This window comes from Dromaius novaehollandiae, chromosome 10 (genome assembly GCF_036370855.1).
Source record: "Dromaius novaehollandiae isolate bDroNov1 chromosome 10, bDroNov1.hap1, whole genome shotgun sequence".
Taxonomy (NCBI): Eukaryota; Metazoa; Chordata; class Aves; order Casuariiformes; family Dromaiidae; genus Dromaius; species Dromaius novaehollandiae.
Window position 1 is genome coordinate 11,143,868 of NC_088107.1, and position 15,065 is coordinate 11,158,932.

Genomic DNA, 15,065 nt, shown 5'->3' on the forward strand with positions numbered 1-15,065 from the left:
GTAGATATATAAATTATAAGATAATATAAATTATGTCTGGACGTAATTTAGGATTATTTGCTGTCTAAAGGATTTTACATGCGGATGGACAGCTGCCTACACTATTGCTGATACTTCCAGTATCTTAGTAGACTTATACATATGCACATCCCACCTTGATAATGAAATCTGCTCCAAGAGGTCCCTGGATCTTTATGATTTCCCTGTCTGCACTCTTCTGAAATTCAACAGTTGTATTTTCTATGACAAATGTTCCAGGAGCATTGAAACTGTGCTCTCCCTTGTCTCCTTGTAATGTCTTTGACTCTATAACTAGGGAAAAAACACACAATTTGTAAGCTTAAACAGGAGATCTTTCTTTTCAAGAAGTCAGAAAGTAATGTTGCAAACCTTGTGTCACAGGAAGTAGCAGTGTAGGCACATTAAAAACACACAGAATACGTACGAGATTACTAGCTGCTTCAGATTATAGGTTGATACACAATTGCATGACATGTCAGGACAGGAACATCTGCCTGACCACACTATTCTTTCATACCAGAAGCACCTCTTAGACAGTTTTTCCTAGACCACATGCTATACACGTAGTCTGTTATCAAGCAAAAGATTCAGCAGGACAAGCTGAAAAACTCACAAAACGGATAGAACCAATACACAGAAAAACAATCCAGACTCCCACACAATTCAAGCCTAATGGTTTCAGCAGTCTCCAGAGAAGCCTGAATGGTGTCACACTCACTGAACACTCCCCTCAATACCTTTATCACTTTACCCATTGCAGATGTCATTAACCTAATTCTGGGTATTTCCTGCGTTAACAAAACGTGAGGGCAGGAGGTAATGGCAACACTGTCTATGGGATTACACTTTCTTGGAAGAGGTGATGATGAAAACCCTTTTTTTGCTGTTCTGCATTCCTTCAGAACAGAATAAACTTGTAGATTACAACTTCCAGAAGACAGAAGTAGCATTTTTGGATTGAGTCACTTCCAGCAAACTGACTGAACTATAGTGGCTGAAGTTAAAGAAAGATAATCACAAGGAAGGTAGGATTTCTGTGCTCTGCACGGCAGATGGTACGTGGACAGCAAGATGCATGACTTGAAATACACTGCTTGTGTTACTGTCTCTCAGGGCAGTGCAAGTAAGAAAGGCATGGACTACATATTGCTATAATTAAGCTGGAAAACTTTTTATTAAAATGATTTTTAGTGAAATTGCTTTATCAACAACTTCTAGTTATTTGAGTTTATGGATATAAGGTATGGCTTAGCTAATCTTGCAGGTACAGATAAACTAAGTCAGGCTCTCCAGGCTGACTTTTGGGTCCTGCAACAGTATAGCCACTCTGGTGCTGTTCAACAGGATTTTACCCAGCTCAGGTAGCTTTGATCATACTACGATCCTTGTGTCCAGTTTTATGTCCTTGTATTGCTGTATTTTCCAAATCATCCATTTATCCCACCCTTTCATTATAAAGAAGAGGATGCTAGTGCAATTCCTCTCATGGAAAGATTCCCCCTTGTCACTTCTTCTCTTTCCAGACTGACTTATGAAAACAGCTAAAGGGACATCCTTAAAATTAGGAAGGACTCCTTTCATTTGATGAATAAGTTCACAGGCACATTGCCCTTCAGCAATCAGCAATGGCAGAAAACAGCTGCTAGTCACAGGAAGGGACAAACTTTCCTCTAAGCAAGACTCATACATTAAAAAAAAGGGGGGGGAGGTAACTGCATTGAATAGCTTTTAGAGCTGGTCTGAGATAATGGAATTTGCCCTTTTGGAGCCTTGATGAACACATATAAAAATGCATTAAGTCTTTGAAGTGATTTGAAATTCCACATATGCTTTGGGAATCAACAGATGTCTTACATGATAAAATTAACTCCACAGTAATTCTTAAGAACACCACATTGCTGACAAGCACATACAATTCCTTGACCTTTCAAGAACAGTAATTGCAGTTCAGATGGCACAGTGAATTCAGAAGCTCTCCCAAATCTGGATTAAAATTCTGAATATATCCCAAGAAGAAATGAGTTTGGAGAATTCAACCTAGCTCCTCGTGAGTCCACATACAAAAAAAAAGAAAGTGTTTTCAATGATTCATAGCCATTTTTCAGATTCCTTTCAAGAAAGTCTTGCGAATGCAGTAGGATCTCAAGTAACAAATGAAGTATGCTGACAGCGCTATGTAAAGATTGTTGCACAGAAACTGCCTGTAACACGACTTGGGCCAACACAATTCTGCTCACGATTTCAAGAATAATGAGTTCATATAAAAATGGTGTAAGGCAATGCTGAATAACGGAAAAGATACTTTGTAAGATAAGTCTCATTGTGATGATGGGTTAGAAATAACTTGTTAAGCACTTACAAAGGCTGCTAAGTTCTAGGAGTTAGATTATTTCATGAAATAGCACCTAATCCTGTTTCATGGAAGAGGTGCAGGGTTTTGCCATTTACCTCAACAGAACAGGATCAGGTATTTATTTCCTAATCCTATTACTGAAATTAAATCCAGCAGTACTCCCTTACAAACTCTGCAGGAACAAGGGAAACTAAAGATATGCTAAATGTCATTTTTAAATACAGAATCGTAAACTATGTTTTTAAAAGATTAATGTTAAAATCTGGCAATTTTGCAGGAAAGGGATTTCGAGGGCCATCTAGCCATGAAAGTGCTGTCACTCATTGCAGTAAATCCCATATTGTGTTTTACAATAAAGGTTTTACTTACTGTTCTGTCTGTATTAAAGTCATGTAAGGAGTTACCATTACTGTGCAACTGTGATTGCCTTCGGGGCATCTGCTCCTGGAGAAGCCAGCTTCCTAGAACTACGTTACTAATTGTTTTTAGTAAGCAAGAAAAAAAATTCAGCTTTGTGTGGCAGAGGCTTAATGCTAGAGGCATACCTATGGCCTAAATAATGACACTAGAATGGCTGTCATATCCTATATAGAGAAATGGCACAATTGTAAAATACGGCCTATTCTTCATCCACGTTAGTTATCATAGCTGGTTAAAACAGCAGAAAAGCCACAGTACTTTGGGTTTTGAACCTTGAGATCTCAGATGTGCTCAAGTCTAATTAAAAGGAACCTTTTGATGACACTGAGCTGGAAATACCCTCTTTCTCCAACTATCTTACCTTTTTTGGTATTTAAACCGAGTTAGCTAATTAAGTTTACCTAATTTAGGTTAAGCACATCTCTTTGTACCCACACTGAAAACATACTCTGACGGCTACACTCCAGGAGCATCATTAGTGTTTTCTTCATTAAGATCTTCTAAAACACAAATCCATTCTGGAGCACGTCCAACAAAAAGAGTGATGCCATTCCCATAGAAAACAACACTTCCTTGAAAAGGTACTCACAGCATTATCGCAGGTTTCTAAATATTAGGCTCCACTATTCTCCCGAGTACAACAGGGATCCCATACATGGCTAGGAAGAAATTTAAAGGATATGTTTCCAGAAAACAGTTTGACCTTGGTCATTGGGTAGGAATCTAACTGTAAGTCACATGCACTTTGTCAAAGAAACATACATAATTAAAAAAAACATCTGGGAATCAAAGTGCTCCGATTACCAAAGCATTTCCATTAGGACCAAACAGATACCATTAGGAACATATATATCTAAACAAATCACAGAAAAAGCAACAAATACATAGATGATTACTACATATTTTTGTTTGTCATTTTCATTGGATGTTTTTTTCTTCAATTGTACTACAAAACAATCTTTTAAATATCCTAAACTCATGATCCTCGGATTAAGTTGCTAGAAGCCTTGACCTCAAACTCACACTGGTTAACATAAGTATTGGTAAATGGCGCCTGCTATTCTGTCATTTTATTGCTTGAATAAGAATCAAATCAGGAAATATCTCAAGTACCTCCAAGTCCACATGAAGTCAATGGGATACTCAGAAATACAGGACTTAGTGGCAAATAATGCAAATCACTGCAAGTGGAGAAGAATGGCTGTTGCAAACAGATGTTAGATGTTAATTTAGTGACCTGTGCTGCCTCATTTTACAGTCTGCTACTTTTCTTTATAAAAAAATATATTTTTCTAAGCAGAAACAAAGAATATTGTCCAGGAACCAACAATATGATAACTCACTGAGAGATGACCTATTTTTATGTTAGAGCTAAACTAGATCTGAATCCAAAGAATTTACTTATTTGCAAGGTCTAGCTAGGCAGACACAGCCTGTATCTCTGGAGGAGGAGTCAGCAAAGCCTAGAACAACTACTCATTTTTTCCCAGAAGTGTGTCACACAGAGAGATGAAGCGCAACAAGTTAACCTCAAAGGCAATATATTCCTAATCAGTCTTATCCAGGGCTTGTCATCACAGGCTTCCAAAACAGAGTGAAGCCAAGCATCCAACATATGTAATGCTGTAATATAACTTTATTAATGTGCAGGTAATTTGTTATTTTTCAGACTAATATCTAACCATCTGGAAGTATCTACAAGTAACCTTCCAACAAGTTCCAGTAAATGTCTATTTGCAAAAATATATATTTAGAATTTTCTTATAGTTAATACTATAACATGAAGAGTTCAGTGTACATAGAGAGTCAGACAACAACAAGAGCTGGACTGTGAACTGCTTATTCTTAGCAGGGAGCAGATCCCCAAAGCAGCACTTCACTGATTTCAGTGCAGTAACTGGGAGCCAAGGTTTCACCAACTGGCCGATCGGAAAGATTTAGAAAAGAATTCACCAAAAAAGTATTCCTCCTGCAGGGCCCTGCAATCCTGGGATAAAAATGGGAAGTTTGACTTCAGGAGTAAGTTTCCTGATCCTAAGGTAAGGAAAAGAGAGGTCTTTACAACTCCAGTTGTGCAGAGTCTTAGGGACAGGGAATTCTCCAAGGCTGGGAATGGGTACGCACCTGGTTTTGTGCCTAGCTGGGTAATCACTGGTGCCAAAGACCTAAAACTATTACTCTGTGTTATTTTCCCTGCTATGTTCTTTTTCCTCTGTTATAATGGAAAATTTGCTTTCTCCACAGAAATTCCTTGCCCAGCTGTAGATGGAAGACCCTTTGCAAGAGCTTCCCATCCTCTCAGTGGCAGGCCCCTCTGCAGATATCTCATCATCTACATAGGGATGTATAGCTGGAGTTCCCAGGGATTTGGTTCCTGCTCCCAGTGCAAGAAGGGACAAATCATACTGGTATTCAAAAGTTCTCTCTTCTGTGTGGTTTATTTGTAGATAGCACAGGATGGGGGCCCAAAATAAAACATATGTTCTTTTTGAGAAGGAAGCAACACTGTTCTCTTCTTAGTAATCACCAAAAAACAAAGCAGTGTTTAGATGTGTAGCCACTTACTGTCAAGTAATGCAAATCACTGCAAGGGGAGAAGAACTGACAAAAAGGGGAAAAGATTTTCATTTCTTTTTAGTGAAGTTTAACCTCCCTAAGTTCATGAACTCAGTTATCTAGCATTAGCCACTTGTAAAAATATTAGCTTCTGGTTTTCCTGTTTCTTCTGCTGGAGGATTATTTTCAGGGAACTTTCAGTCTCTCTTTTGATTCTAATGCTCTTAAAACAACTGCTAGAAAAGCTGTAATTTAGTCCAAATCAAAAGCAAAACCAAAACAGTGAAACATTCTATTCATAACCAATTTGGTACCAATTGTTTTGTTATTTTCCACTGAATCATTCACAAAACTCAAGCACACAACGGTGAACAAGGGACCCATGTGTAAAAACAACAGCTCAGTGGAACGCCTATGGCCTTTGATGTATCTGTTGCCTGTCTTAAAGTCTCTATACACACACGAAAAAGCCCTTATTCCTACCAGCTACAAAGAAATGCAGTCTTTCCTAAAACATTAAGCTGCTGACTGTAAAACAATGTTCAGAGCATTTATTTGTTGCAGTTCTGTTATGTGCTACATCTCCAACCAGATTTCCATTTTTGATTAATCCAGCAGCTGTGTTCCCCTGGAACAAGAACATATCATAAAGCCCAGGATGAAGCATTAAAAAAAAAAAAAAAAAAAAAAAAACAGGACGAACGGAAAAGAGCCAGATGCTCTGCAGTGCTCTTTGGGCATTTGCTACTGCTGCTGAAGTAGCAGCACATGAAGAGCATTCATGTTTTGGCAACAGGAGGCAGCATAAAATTCTCCAATAAGCAGTCCCTACCCTACCTGTTAGATTCACTTCCTCGCAAATCAGGCAGAATGACTCTGACAAATGGAGCCTGTAATTACTTTTGAAATTCTGCCTTTAGTTACACGGGTGCACTCCCGCTGAAATCAATGAAGCTGCAGATCAAAGACCACTTGGCACTGTGCATAAGTGACAAATACAACAGCCAAGAATATATAAAGAGGCAGAAAGGAGGACAAGCAAACTGCCCCAAAGCGCATCCCCGAGAATATAGGTTCTTGCAGATCTGACTATGAAGCAATGCAAATTTCTTTCGGGGAGTGGGAGAGGGGTCTTTTGTTTTTTTCCCCCAACAGCTCTCAGTTGTTTTTAACCTTTGTCACTTTAAACATTTTAAGTGACAAACATCTAAATCCTCACAGCTTTAGAGGCAGATGTGCTGGGGTTAAAGGAACATTTCACGACTCTCTTGCAGCTGAAGACCTAGCTAGCAAAGGTAATGCCAAGCCACAGCTTCTTCACGGAGCCACCCTGGGTAGGAAGCCAGGAGCACTCTGTACTCCGTAAAGAGCTGCTGCATTCCTCAGGAGCTTTCCAGAAATCCCCCAGGAGCCACCAAATCTAGTACTTTTTTTCATATGAAGCTAAAATAACAACTTCCTTCTGCAGAACTAATTAAAAAAGACCAAAACAGGGGTGGAAAACAAGAGTCCCGACCTGAACTAGCCAGGATCACTTCTCTATATATATCGCTTGCAACAGTTTTACATGAATATCATTTATGTCAAGATAAGTTCTGCTTTGCAAATTGGTGATATTGGTGTTATATCTAGGAGCTACCAGTCACTCCAAAGCTGCTCTAAAATGCAATTCTTATTCAATTTTTTCTTTGAAATTAAATGATAACATCTTCAAGGTAAATACAAATATCATGAGCAATCTTGAAGTAAAATATGTATCATCCTTGCTGTTTACCCACCTCACAGCAGTAAGAGTCCCTTTTTATTTCTATAATTCAGACTGAGGCCTTCAGTTTCCTTAATAAAATATTTTTAAAATAAAATAATGTTACATGAATGGTTTATTTCGGTGTTTGTCACAGCAGTCTCACTTGTCATTGAACTGATAAGTTCTATATCTAAAATAGGCCTATGGTAAAGAAATAACATTATATACTACCATCAGCCTCACAGAAAATATTAGGAAACAAATGACTGACAGAATAGCAAGCTATCTTTCACACATCATAGGTAAATAACATTAATTTATTGCAATGTAATGTATTAAATGGGAACAGGACTTGTGCAGATTATTTTACTTATCTTGTTTACCTTACCTTATTTTACTTGGACCATTTTTACCGTTGCTCAAACAATTCTCCCTGACTGTGTTGCTTTATTAGCTGCCAGGTCTAGGGCTTGATTTCAATTAGACTATTTACATACCCAGTGGTAAGTACGCACTTAAGTGCTTGGCTGAATCAGGGCTAACATGGCCAACACCTGGCAGGATCATGCCCACAGGTGTCCACAATCACTCAAGCTTTCAACATCACAGAACAGTTCCAAGATGCAGAGGGAACTAACTCGCACGGCTGGCTTCCCAAAGGCATGGAGCCGCCCCCAGCAGCTTGTCATTTTGGTCTTCCACAGAAATCTAGCACTGCGTTACACAAAGTGCTTTTGATCCAAGACCCACACATAACACTTTGAAAGCAATTTCAATGGAATTGTTTGCATGTAGGAGTGTACCTTATTTTGTATTTCTTAACTGTAAGTAAGATCTAAACCAAGTAATTCTTGTATAAGAAACCACCAGTACAATTTCTTTTTACTAAGTAGTCTTCCAATGTCCTCCTGTAGGAATATCTCCAGGCTGGATATTAAAGATGGGAAGAGGAATGGAAGTAATGATCTTACTCACATTCCCAAAGTTAGGATGGGTCAAATACAAGGTTCTGTTTTTATCTTCTGCCTATTAATAAATAGATGAAACAGCTCACTCATACCAAGGTGCGCTGGTCCTTTCAGCGTAATTCTCACACTGCGACTCCCATGCGGTACAGCAATCACTGTCTCTTCCCCTAGGAAAATTAAACAACTGTTTTAGAAGTTATATTGCACCAGGGAATTTGCACATCACATAACTAGACTGAAAACTGTCAAATGTGTCTCAAAAATATTTAATAGGTTCCACAATTTTTCTATTAAAAATAATCATGTTATTTTATTAAGTACAGTATACTGAGTCTGTTTGCTATACTATGCAGCTATTAAGACCTACACGTAGACTTGCAAATCTTTCTCATTATTGGAAAATTATCTGCTTTAAGAAAAAAACAACACTGGCATTTCAGTAGTGTATTAGGGATATATTTACACTCTGTTGTCCCAGTTTTATTTCCTAATCACTGAGCTGATTTAAGGAATCTGCTAAGCAGTACTTCCCCTTACAAAACCCTGCAGCTGTGCTGCTGCATTTTGCCCACACCTCATTTCCTGCCGCAGGTCACAGCCTTAATAAGTGGCAGGACTTACAGGAAAGAAATCATCTTCTTAACACTAACCCTTAACCAATTACAGACCAGTTAAGAGCAAATATATATTTGCTATAATATATATATTATAACAGTGTCTGCATCTAATTTACCGTATAAGATCATTCCTTCCAGTAAGAGCCCCAAATTAAAACTTACCATAAACCAAACCAGCCCTGAATCGGACATGTCAATACAAAATGGCTTTTGGCTGCCTGAATGGCCTCTTGAAATATAAACGTAAAACACACTTACTTCAGGGCATTTTACAAAGGACAAGAGTTATTATTTTCCACGTCAAAGGTAGTAAATTGATGCTTTGCCCAAACAAACTGAGTTAACAGCCAAATCAATAGACTGGGGTGCTTCAGGCTGCCGTGCGCAGTACTCTCAGGAAGGGACAGGCACCGTGCCCGGAGGGGTTATCCACACACGGATGAGAGGAGTCCCCACGCGGCCTCCCGCGTCCACCACGGCCCAGCTGCAAGCCGGCCCCGGCACCCGGGGCCTTCCGCTGGTACGCCCTGCCGAGCCCTGCGCCCTGCCCCGGGGGGACTAACACAGCATGCCGTATCAGAGACCTGCGAGGAAACACAGCAAGAGCGGGAACCGGGTCCAAAGCTGGATTTGTCTAAGCCAATGTAAGGATAAGGAAGAACACAGACTTCATCTGCCTGGGGGTGAGGGACAAGGAGAGGTCTGCAGAGCAAGGAAGCCAGGGACTCGCACAGCCTTCAAGATACTACCAAATTACATGCTGTGAACAGCACTAACAGGGAAAAGCTCCTCTTGCTTCTCCAGGAAATCTCTGTCTTTACAGTGAGCCCTCAGAAACTTCCAGCAATGTAACTGAGGCTGAGGAAATCTATGAAAAGTCAGTAAGGCTTCTAAGCTGACCAAATACTATCTAACCAACGGCCTTTCCACTGCGAGACCATGGACATTTTGCTTTTTGCCCTGATAATGTAAAGGAAAAACATCCTGTAAATTAATCACAAAACCACAAGCATTTTAGGAAAAGCACATTGTCAGTTTCTCCCAGCAAATAACAGCAATTTTGCCAAAAACCTATGGAAACAATGAAATGTGGCAGTCAATTATTTTCATTCTTTCAGATGCCTGTCTATGCTAAGGGCTAGTGCAGAGGGATTTCACTCTTGCAAGTTCAGAAAATAATGTTAGCTCAAGGTCAGTGATACATTGCTCCAGAATTACTCATATAATACTTTGAGGAAGAATATTTCAGTTTAGTTTTTAAATAAAAAATAGTTGAAGAATGTTTCTTTCTACTGCAAGCCAGACCCTTTTATAGTAGATGCTAAATTATCAGCTTCTGGTTTACATCTCCTTAGCATAAGTATGAAATTCTGCCAAGTGTTCAGGATAGTTCAAGCAAATACTGCAATTATTTTTTCTGAAATAAACACCTTCTTATGTTACAGTTTTTATATCGCCAATTTCTAGGAAGGTCATTTAAATATAACAATTTATTTTGGATGTAATAAAATATGATCTTTATTAATTTCATACTTGGGTATTCCACCAGAGTGCAAAATACTACAGTAAGAACAATCATATAGTTAAGGAGCCCTGGAAAAAGCATTAACTACTGAACCACTTAATATCTTCTTGCATCTTGGTTTTTCATCAGGCGAATTGCTAAAGATAGCCAGAAGGTAATGGATGTGTATATCTTTAAAGTAAGGAAATAACTACTGAATTCACATGTGCCCTACAGCACTGGAGCGAAAGCAGGTTTGCGGGGCCCACGTGTTCCTACTTGGTCAGGGATCGTATCCCTTCTCGACAACCAACCAGCCCCTACGGCACGCAGCCTCGAACAGGAGCCTGCTTGTGAACAGTCCTGAATCCACGCAACCGCTGTCTTGAAGTGGATCCAAGGGCACTCGGCACTTAGCGGACGAGGCCCAGAATCGCAGATGCACAGAGGCACGTGCAAGGCTGCTGCTTTTGAGAACAACCAGGGTCACTCTGCCACGCTTCCTCCTCCTCCTCACCAAGCCCAGCTCGCCTCGGCAGGCCGGCTCCCTTTCCCGGATGCTTCGCATTCCTTTAGCAGTGCTACAGACGTTCCACCCTCACCGAAGCACTCTCCAACGTGGTCCAAAAGTCTCACGGGGGTGCTAAATTTGCTGTTTCTCTGTGGTGGAGAAAATACTACCAGCAAGCATTTTATTTGTATTAGAGGAGATGAAGCTCACCAGCACAACAATGTTCCACCTTTGCAGGCCCACAGAACAGTCAAGAAGGCTGACAGCAGGAGATACTTGTAACCTGGCAGAGATGACTATCCTAGCACAGTCTTTCCAAAAGATGAAGTAAATTACAGGGAAAAAATAAAAGTGAGATTCTTGGAATTCTGAATGGAGATGGGGAATTGGAAGAGGATGGGATAGAGCTGACCTAAGGGATTCCTTCACATTCTCCTTATGACAGCTTTAACTTAATACAAAAAGTGAGTTAGAATTAGCCAGGTGTACCTCCAAACCTAAATATTCAAAAGGTCTCTGCTTCTCAGTGGAAACCATATAATTCACATTCTTAAAGGAAAGCAACCCTCTGTCAGGCTGTATTTTTCCCATCAAATCAATAGGATCAATGCTATTATAAGCGTTGAAGTCTTACGAAGACATAGGGGAAGTTTCTACGCTGAAATCCATACGTAGAATTTCCAATTGTCTTTTTTCTTTTTCTTATACTATTTACATGTCTTTGAAAGTTAATTGCTAGCCTTCATCTAAAGCTGAAAACAAATAAGCCAAAAATAATCTGGAACTTGCAGGAACGCTAGACTGTAAAATCTGACTTTAGAGTCATAAAGCTCACATTAAAAACTGAGAAACATATGAGTGAGGTAAGTCTCTCTGTTGTAACGCTGCTCACTTTATGGATTTCTGAGGGACGTGGCTCATCTTTCTCCTGCTCCTGGCTGTAGTGGGCCTCCTGTTCATACCTGGGACTCTCCCAGCGCATGTGCACATGCACCCCCCCCCCGCCCCCCCCACGCTATACACAGCACTTGCTGATTAAGCTCCTGGATTGCTTTTACTTTAGATGGCAAGGTTTGATCCTGTTTCTATGGTGTTAATGTGGACTTAGATTTTGGATTTCAATGAGAGCAAGATCAGACTCCCTACTATGGTAAGACTGGGAGCTAATCCCCAGGATCAGAATAAAGGAGCCACATTCCTGAGCTGAATCCAATTCAGCAGGTTTTATTTATTTTTCCATGTGGCCATGGCGGACCCATTTACTGTTTCGCATACAGGCCAGTTGGGATTTTTTCCTCCCTTCTCTTAGAGCAGGGCAGAGGATTTATTTCAGGCCTATAAAAACTGTTTCTTTCCACATATTTGCTCAGCACTTATCTGACCGGTCCTCCAGGCCTGGTTCAAGGCTCTGTGCACTCTCACGATGCAAAGAACCATAGTCCAGCAACAACTGTCAGCAAAAGAGGACTGAAAAGCTCAAAAGGTTCAGTCTTCTTGCAGCGGCTCCCTCACCTACTCTGCCATTACACACATTTCAGAAGATACTGGTGCTGGCTCGTATGCTGACCTGTCTAATGACAATAATGTGTGCAAAGCCTAACATACGCTCTTTAAAAGACACTTGAATAATTAAGTGGTACTGAGAACAGCAGTAGTTACACATCTCAACCCTAGGCAAATCTGTACGGGGTGCATCCTTCCTCTGTCTCAAGTCCTTCCCTTGCCAGCCTCGTCCTCTCCAGCTCCCCGTCCCCCTCTGCACCTCGTTGCTGCTCCTGTGTCTCCAGGCTGCCTCCTCGGCTGAGCTGCCACTCCTTGCACTGTTGAGGAAATATTTCTAGCATGTAGTAACCTGCTCTTGAGACAGGCAGTGTGGCCTCAACTCATTTTAATTATATACTCATTACTTCTTCTGGACACCTCTTCTAAAATCTGTATGCACTGGGGAAAATTTAGATGAGCAGTAAGCAAAGTACAGCTTGGCTACTCAGACTTAGAGAACATTATTGTTTGGAGAGGACAGAAAGCACCAAGTATCTACAGAACAATCACGTTCCAAAATCTCCTCACCAGAGACTCCAAGTACACATGAGAACATAGAAACATCCCCTCCTTTATTAGCTACCCAAAATATGCAGTGGAAAAGAGAGTCTACTCCAGACATCATTCTAATGGGGAATTACACAAATCTCAGTATTTTCAGGCTTTGCAGGCATGCTTTTCAATCTTAGTAACTTGAAATATTTTTGCTACAAACTGCATGACTTCATAACTGCCCAGCCCACTGAAGAAAGCTGAAGTGTTTGCAGCTTTTAGACGTGTTTCAGAGGATAGCTTTGACCAGAAGTCATGACTGGTTTAAGATGAAGCTCCACATGAATCCCATGATATATTTGGATGGTGACCTTGACCCTGGAATAGCTACTGAAATTATTTACAGTAATAGAGCACAGCAGGCAAATGATACACAAAGCTACTAAACTGTAAAACATAAATACATTTAAAATGCAGAACACTTACTTCTAAGTTGGTGTTTGTGAGCTACACTTATCTTGATTCTATCATGAATTTTTTATTTTAAAGGAATTTTTGTGCAGAGATGTTGAATCCATTACCACTTAAAATCCATAATCGAATGACTTGAGCTGTCATCTAAAACAGCAAAACTCTTCTGCATTTTTTATGTGCAAAGACATACAATTAGCAGCCCATCAAGGAAATGGATCTCAAGTAAATAAAATAAATAAATAAATAAACAAATAAATAAATCATGGAGCCATACACTGAAAACAAATGCAAGTCCAAAACTAAATGCATACTATTAAGCCTGTGCATTGCCTGATGCAGGACCTGCAAATAGCATCATTAACATCTGTTAATACACAGGGGTTAAACGAAAACTGCATAGGCCACTCTTACTCTAGCTGTCCTTTTTATCTGTTGCTTGCTTTAGTAACTTTAAAAGCACCCTTTGACGTAACTTTGCGCATTTTATTTCCTAGATTCTTCAAAAATGAATGAAAATCCTGAGGAATTCCCTCATATAGCATTACAAGGCTATCTGCACAGGTTATCCGGAGTGGAAATTGCAGCTCCATGCCAGACCTCTGCCATGTGAGTTAGCAGAGCAACAGAGATTTTCATCACCTGGGCAGACGAGCACTCTTTCATGCTAGTACATGTGGCAGACCCACTACTAATAGGCATCATATTTATTTGCTGAGAGCAGAATGGTCAGATGCTTTTATGCCCTATCCTTAGGATCATTTATTTATTTATTTATTTATTTTCACCTCCATACCTGGGTCCTTGGCAATATAGTTCTAGTTCTCCCTCTGGCTTGGCAGCCAAGTTCCAGTTTCCCTTAAAAATCCAGCTACGCCTACATCACCAGCAGTGCAACTTAACAGCAACAGATTTGTAAACCAAAATAGTTGGTGCTGAAGATTCAGCCTCCATGCTACACACATTTCAGGTGGTTTACTTCACACTAACTCTAGTCTGGTTCCAAGAACTGCATCTGCATTAGCTGCTGGAGACCACTAGGTGCTTTTCTGGGGCACAGCTTCCAGCCCAGCTTCATCCAATAAAAAATCCAGTTCATGATCTCCAAAACCATTCTATGATGTGAACTGATGAGCAGTACATGGGGACCATCTGGAGATTTGCTTCAAAAAACACTCCTTATCCAAACTGAAGTGCTAATATATTGGCAATTCTATCCCTCCCCACACACAGTCTTCCTGCCAAATCAGTCCCAATTCCCTCTCCTGGCTCCACATTCGACTGATTTCTCCCCTTCCTCTCACCATGTTCCTGATTCCATCTCCCACTCCAGATTCCTCGTTTAATCTGTCTTCCCATCTTCTTTTGGTAGTTTCTTGACCCAATGTATCAGCCCTAGCTCCTTCTCTCACTTTGTCACATCTGTCTTATCTGCCATACTTTCACCCTAGGGTCACAACATCAAATTTTTCTGTTCAGCTAGTCTCATTTTGTCTTTCCCTCTCCTCATGCCGTCATTTGATCTCGTTACTCCCATCATAAGTCTGAAGCTTGAGAGGGTAAGACGCTCCCTGCAAACTCTCTTCCATAACACTTGAATATGAGGCTGGAGGCATCACTGAAAGCGCATTCGGCGGTGCCTATCCCACACTGCAGCAAAGCAGAAAGCAAGAACAATTGCAAGGACACTTTTTAACAGCTTAACTCTGGAATAGGAACATTTTAATTTATTCTAAGGAGATTGCACACATACAGTCTTGTATGGGTAGGACACTGACATGTGACAAGCTAGAATACACTCAAAAAAAGACAAACTTTTCAGAAATATTAGCTGTTAGCATCCATGAAGCCTCTACAGAGCAT

The 15,065-nt window shown here is 40.3% G+C and overlaps 1 protein-coding gene across 10 annotated transcripts in view; it reads right to left on the reverse strand.

Moving 5' to 3' along the window:
- Positions 1 to 15,065, reverse strand: part of ADAMTSL3 (ADAMTS like 3) — a 200,811-nt gene that overhangs the window by 63,705 nt on the left and 122,041 nt on the right. For all 10 annotated transcript variants that reach the window (XM_064517288.1, XM_064517287.1, XM_064517290.1 and 7 more), the window contains 2 exons: positions 8,158 to 8,232; positions 155 to 312 (listed from right to left, as the gene is read on the reverse strand). In XM_064517288.1, the coding sequence (XP_064373358.1) occupies positions 155 to 312; positions 8,158 to 8,232 (233 nt within the window). The remainder of the gene's footprint in view (positions 1 to 154; positions 313 to 8,157; positions 8,233 to 15,065) is intronic.